The 6595-nt window shown below is 46.3% G+C and overlaps 1 protein-coding gene across 1 annotated transcript in view; it reads right to left on the reverse strand.

Annotated features, from left to right (window-relative positions):
• Positions 1 to 2068: 2068 nt before the first annotated feature.
• The window catches only part of FOMMEDRAFT_75331 (MFS general substrate transporter), a gene marked incomplete at both ends in the record, with an annotated part of 9499 nt that continues 4972 nt past the window's right edge, over positions 2069 to 6595 (reverse strand). The window contains 8 exons of the mRNA XM_007261867.1: positions 2069 to 2232; positions 2302 to 2380; positions 5496 to 5614; positions 5746 to 5880; positions 5936 to 5988; positions 6173 to 6280; positions 6340 to 6440; positions 6494 to 6547. Of these exons, the coding sequence (XP_007261929.1) occupies positions 2069 to 2232; positions 2302 to 2380; positions 5496 to 5614; positions 5746 to 5880; positions 5936 to 5988; positions 6173 to 6280; positions 6340 to 6440; positions 6494 to 6547 (813 nt within the window). The remainder of the gene's footprint in view (positions 2233 to 2301; positions 2381 to 5495; positions 5615 to 5745; positions 5881 to 5935; positions 5989 to 6172; positions 6281 to 6339; positions 6441 to 6493; positions 6548 to 6595) is intronic.

Genomic DNA, 6595 nt, shown 5'->3' on the forward strand with positions numbered 1-6595 from the left:
CAGTTACTTACGCGGCGAGGAGCAGACTAATCGTAGTGTTAAAGCCAAGCGTTGCCGTAAGGCTATTGTAATGAAGCAGAGAATGGTGAATATGACATCCGTCTTCGCAACTTGAACAAACGTAGGGCTCTTACGTTGGGAAGAAGTTCACGAAGCTCAATCCCAGGAGCTGCGATATACCCATGAGGGAAAAGATATGCACCTTTACATCTTTGCAGGCTAATTTTAGGCCTGTCCACATCCTATGGTGGTCCTTAAGCGATGCGAGAATATATGTGATTCGATGTTATGCTGTGCTCACGATTCGCCTTCGCGGTCCTGATCCGCTTCACCTGCATCCTCTGCGAGCCGGGCTTGGGCTAAACGCCTCTCCGTGGGTGATAGCCAACGTGTATTAACAGGCTGACGGAATAATTAATTAGCTTCATGAGAAAAGGCCTAGAGAGGTGACGAACGTAGTCAGGCAATGCCCACATAGAAAAGAAGCCAACGCAGATGGTAATGGCACCCTACAGGCAAATTAGTCTTGCAATAATTGAAAATCATGTCCAGTTTACCTCGATGTAGAATAGCCTTGTAAAGATCACTTTAGTACCCGTACTAAACAAACAGCAACTGGAACAATATATTCACCATCTCCAGCCGCGTATACCCCTCGCACCCTCCAGTCCGGAAAGTATCCCAGCAGCAAATAACTGTATCTGACATCGTAATCTTAACGAATAATGACAGGAAAACGACTTACACTGCCAAATGCATTTGATACAAGTACACTGCCATAAAGGATAGCAGACCTAAAAGCCAATTCCTAAAGAACGTTCGATTAATTATGAACAATGTCAGTAGAGTAATTGATGAGTACCTTTCGTGTGTACCATCTTGAAAGAAGATACATGACACCAGGATAGAACGCGGCTTCCGGAAGACCAATGAAGATTCTGCACGCAATTATTCCGCCAAATGAATGGGTAATCTATACGACAATATGTTCGACTAATGGAAAGGCTAGCAATGAAAGACGACATACGCCAGTCAGAGCGCTCGTCAGACCCCAGAGAACGACACATATTCCTATATATAGTGAAGGTCTGACGAAGCGTCAGCGTCTGACAAGGATAAATTCTGCGGTGTTACCACGTCACATAATTGAGGGCCTTGTTAAAGAGGTGGGTGACACTGACTAAGCATACTCTAAAGCGTTGTCCTTGATAGAACATACCATATTGGATGGAATTTGTGCAGGGCAATATGAGACATATAGAATAGCAACGACAGTATCATATTGAATGTCTATGAAGGCCAAATGAGTATGTTCGTCCTGAATAACCACGTGCCCAAGCGAGCTTACCGGATAAGCCAAGATCTTGTTCAAGTCCCTTCAGCCTCGCAGATGTCACAGCGATCCTCTATGTGAGTATTATTCAATGTCCTATTAGTGAAAGAAACTCTACCCACATCGATATAATTCATTATGAAAATAAGAACTATTGTTGGCAAAAAACGCATGTCGAGCTTTCGGAGTAGTCGCTTTTCCTCTACTTTGCGCCTCCTAATATCCAGGATGGCTGCACTGCAGCCCAAGGTTGTATCCTCCTCTGCTTTCGCTGGACTCTTGCCTTTAACTGAGACTTTCTCTGCGATAGGCTCTTCCGTGACGGGACTTTTGGGAGTAGAGTCTGGCATTGCTTCAGAAGCAGACGTGCTGGTATAGGCAGAGCATAGAAGACTAAGTCGGACGGAGATAGAGGAAGAGCGGTACACTGCAGACAGTACCGGTAGAACCTAAGAGGCAACAAGGTGTAGGACACCCGGCCCGATTAATTCTGCTGGGCCCCTCCAAATTCGGTTATGGAGTAGTGACGCGCTTTAAAAGGTCAGCACTGTTGTTTTCACGGGCCGTCTTTGCGATCATGAGCGCACTTGATATTTTCGCTTCGGCACGTATAGAGTTTCAACCTTGCGTAATTATGTTGGGAGCATATCCAGAAATAGCCTCTGTGTTCTCGTAACTTCAACAATAGAACACACAAAATCGTACAAATAGATTTCACTCAGTATATTCCATACCTTAGTAGAGATACCTGAATCCTCGCTTTCTCTCCATGGCTTCCTCGATCGTGATACCTTCTAAACGCGCGAATTCTTCAATGCGTGGGCGGTTTGCGCCCTTGAGCGCACCAAGCTCGTCTCTATCGAGCCTTTCGTTCTCGCGCTTTAGCATCCATCGTAGCACTATCAACGCATTCAGTCATGCTTGAGGTTGAGTGGTATGGAAGGATGCAATGCAATGAGAAGCCTTACGGAATCCGAGGCAAGAACTGAGTGCTAGTGCCGCGATACCGATGAACATGGATTGGTGATACGCCGGCCCCCATTGGGCCTTCCACGCATATGAACCGATCCTGTGGGATGGCACCGTACAAGAAAGGTACGACGACGTCATGTGAGAAATGGGTGTTTATAGACAACAAAAGCACAGATAAGACGCACAAGAATCCGATGGTGCCGAATCCATTTACAATCCCTATTGCTGCCGCTCGTTTGGTCGGCGGCCTCGGAATGGTATTGGAAACCCAGACCAAAGTTAGCGCAGAGCCTGCCGTGCAGGGACAGCCGCGATTGGGTTCGAATTTAGGCATCACGTGCCAGAGTGGAGGAGATCATGATATTGTTAGATTTATTTCTCACCACTCGACGAGGAACCAGCGAAGACGCTGAGACAAACCTGCATTTCCATTTGCCATCAGGAACATCGAAATGTACCGACCCACAACAGAGAATGTTGATACTCCGATGATGTAGCCAACGATGGCAACCCACCAGGGCGCGGCAAGGTGAAAAAAACGTTCTCCTGAATGGTCTTTAGGTGAATTATCGCCAGTTAATCGTCCGTTTGCTTTGCATGTATAGGTGCGAACTTACCAGCATGCAAGGCGTTCAAACAGCAGGCAATAGTGGCGAAAATCCACGGTGGGCTAATTCAGAAGAATGCTTAAACGTCAAAGAGATGTCATTTGTGCTTGGACAGGCACTTGCGCGGCGAGGAGCAGACTGATCGTGGTATTAAAGCCAAGAGTTGCTGTAAGGCTATCGTAGCAAGGTGAAGAACCGTGAGTAGGATGTCTGTCTTTGCAACTTGAGAATAAGAAAGAGCTTACGTTGGGAAGAAATTCACAAAGCTTAACCCTAGGAGCTGTGATATAGTCATGATGGAGAAGATGTGCACCTTTACATCTTTGCAGGCTAATTTTAGTCCTGTCCACATCCTATGGTCCTCCATAAGCGATGCGATGATTTGTGTGATTTGATGATATGCTGTGCTCACGATTCGCCTTCGGTATCCTGATCCGCTTCACCAGCGTCCTCTGCAAGCCGTACTTGAGCTAAACGCCTCTCCGTAGCGGATAGCCAACGTGTATTCACAGGCTGACGGAATATCTGCTTAGCTTCTTGAGAACTACTCTGGAGAGACGACGAACGTAGTCTGGCAAGGCCCACATAGAAAGGAACCCGATGCAGATGGTAACGGCACCCTAGATGAAATATTATTTCTCCGATGACTGAAAATTCTGTCCAGTCTACCTCGATGTAGAATAACCTTATGAAAATCGCTTAAGTACGACTCAAGCGGACAAAACTAAACAGAATTTTTACCATCTCCAACCGCGTATACCTCTCACACCCTCCATTCCGGAAAGAATACCAGCGGCAAGTAGCTCTAACTAATATCAATAATCTTCAAAAGGATGATTTCGAAAAAGTTTACGCTGCCAAATGCATTTGATATAAGTAGACCACCATAAAGAATGGCAGATCTAAAAGCTAATTCCTTAAGATTGTCGGATTAATTATGAATGGATTTATCAAAACAATTAATGAGTACCTTCCTTGTGTACCACCTTGAAAGAAGGTACATGGTGCCTGGGTAAAATGCGGTTTCTGGAAGACCAATTAATACTCTGCATGCAATTATGCCACTAAATGAATGTGTAATCTATACAAAAAAACTGTTCGAGCAGTACAATGGCTAGCTGTCAAAGAAGACATACGCCAGTCAGAGCACTCGTCAGACCCCAGAGAACGACACAAATTCCTATATACAGGGAAGGTCTGACAAAGCGTCAACGTCTAGCCACGAGAAATTCTGCGTTCTTACCTCGTCACATAATTGAGGGCCTTGTTGAAGAGATGGGTGACACTGACTAAGCATACTCTAAAACGTTGTTGTTGATAAAACCTACCATATTGGATGGAATTTGTGCAGGGCAGTATGAGACATATAGAATAGCAATAATTGTATCATATTGAATGTCTGTAGAATTCATATTGAATATGGTTGCTTCGAATAACCACGTGCCCAAGCGAGCTTACCGGATAAGCCGAGATCTTGTTCAAGTCCCTTCAGCCTCGCAGATGTCACAGCGGTCCTCTATGTAAATATTATTCAATGTCCTATTAGTGAAAGAAACTCTACCCACATCGATATAATTCATTATGAAAATAAGAATTATTGTTGGCAAAAGACGCGCGTCGAGCTTTCGGAGTAGTCGCCTTTCCTCTACTTTGCGCCTCCCAATATCCAGGATGGCTGCACTGCAGTCCGAGGTCGTATCCTCCTCTGCTTTCGCTGACCTTTTGCTTTTAACTGAGATTTTCTCTGCGATGGGCTCTTCCGCGACGAGACTTTTGGGAGTAGAGTCTGGCATTGCTTCAGAAGCAGACCTGCTGGTATAGAGACTACGGGCGGCTAAGTCGGATTGAGACAGAGGAGCAGCAGTAAACTGCAGATGGTACCGGTAGGACCTAGGAGGTAGCAAGGTACAGAGCTTTTGGTCTGATTGACTCTGTTAGTGCCCTCTCGATCTAATCACGGAATGGCGACGGCGGTTTAAAGGTCACTACTGGCAATTTCACTGACTCTCATCGAGCACATGAGTGCTGCGGACATTTTCGCTTCCGGACGGAGATTGAGTTTCTCCTTGCGTAGATAAGTTGACGGCATATCCATAAAGAGCCGAGTCCTCGTAAACTCCAAGAATAGAACATACACATGACCGTACAAATACATTCCCTTCAGTATATCCCATTTCTTAGTAGAGATACCTGAATCCCCGCTTTCTCTCCATGGCTTCCTCGATCGTGATACCTTCCAAGCGTGCGAATTCTTCAATGCGTTGGCGGTTTGCGCCCTTGAGCGCACCCAGCTCGTCTCTATCGAGTTTTTCGTTCTCACGCTTTAACATCCATCGTAGCACTATCAACACATTCAGTCATGCTGTTGAGTGGTACGGGAGTATGTGGTGCAATGAGAGGACTTACCGAATCCAAGGCAAGAACTGAGTGCCAGTGCCGCGATACCGATGAACATGGATTGGTGATACGCCGGTCCCCACTGGGCTTTCCATGCATACGAACCGATCCTGTGGAACGGCACCGTATCGGGAAGAAGACATAATCACGATGTCATGTGAGAAGGGTATTTATAAAAGGGGCACAGAGAGTACGCACAAGTTCCCAATGTTACCGAATCCATTTACAATACCCATTGCTGCCGCGCGCTTGGTTGGAGGCCTCGGAATGGCATTCGATACCCAGACCAAAGTTAGTGCGAAGCCTGTCGAGCAGGTACGGCCACGATTGCGTTACAGTTTATATTTAGTTGTTCCGTGCCAGGGTAGAAGAGATATTATTAGATTTACTTCTCACGAAACTCGGCAAGGATTCAGCGGAGGCGGTGAGACGAACCTGCATATCCACTAGCCATTAGGAACATGGAAACGTACCGACCACCAACAGAGAAAGTTGATACTCCGATAATGTAGCCGACCATGACACCCCACCAAGGCACGGCAAGGTGTAAGAAACGCTCGCCTGATCGGTCTGGAAGGATGGCAGTTATTCGGCTTGCTTCAGTTCGAGTAGGTACGCAACTCACCAGCATGAAAGGCGTTCAGGCAACAAACGATAGTAGCGAAAATCCACGGTGGACTAATCCAAAAGACTGTTTAGCAATTAACGAAGCGCTGTTTGGGCTTGGACAGTTACTTACGCGGCGAGGAGCAGACTAATCGTAGTGTTAAAGCCAAGCGTTGCCGTAAGGCTATTGTAATGAAGCAGAGAATGGTGAATATGACATCCGTCTTCGCAACTTGAACAAACGTAGGGCTCTTACGTTGGGAAGAAGTTCACGAAGCTCAATCCCAGGAGCTGCGATATACCCATGAGGGAAAAGATATGCACCTTTACATCTTTGCAGGCTAATTTTAGGCCTGTCCACATCCTATGGTGGTCCTTAAGCGATGCGAGAATATATGTGATTCGATGTTATGCTGTGCTCACGATTCGCCTTCGCGGTCCTGATCCGCTTCACCTGCATCCTCTGCGAGCCGGGCTTGGGCTAAACGCCTCTCCGTGGGTGATAGCCAACGTGTATTCACAGGCTGACGGAATAATTAATTAGCTTCATGAGAAAAGGCCTAGAGAGGTGACGAACGTAGTCAGGCAATGCCCACATAGAAAAGAAGCCAACGCAGATGGTAATGGCACCCTACAGGCAAATTAGTCTTGCAATAATTGAAAATCATGTCCAGTTTAC

Source organism: Fomitiporia mediterranea, assembly GCF_000271605.1.
Source record: "Fomitiporia mediterranea MF3/22 unplaced genomic scaffold FOMMEscaffold_1, whole genome shotgun sequence".
In the NCBI taxonomy this organism is placed as follows: Eukaryota; Fungi; Basidiomycota; class Agaricomycetes; order Hymenochaetales; family Hymenochaetaceae; genus Fomitiporia; species Fomitiporia mediterranea.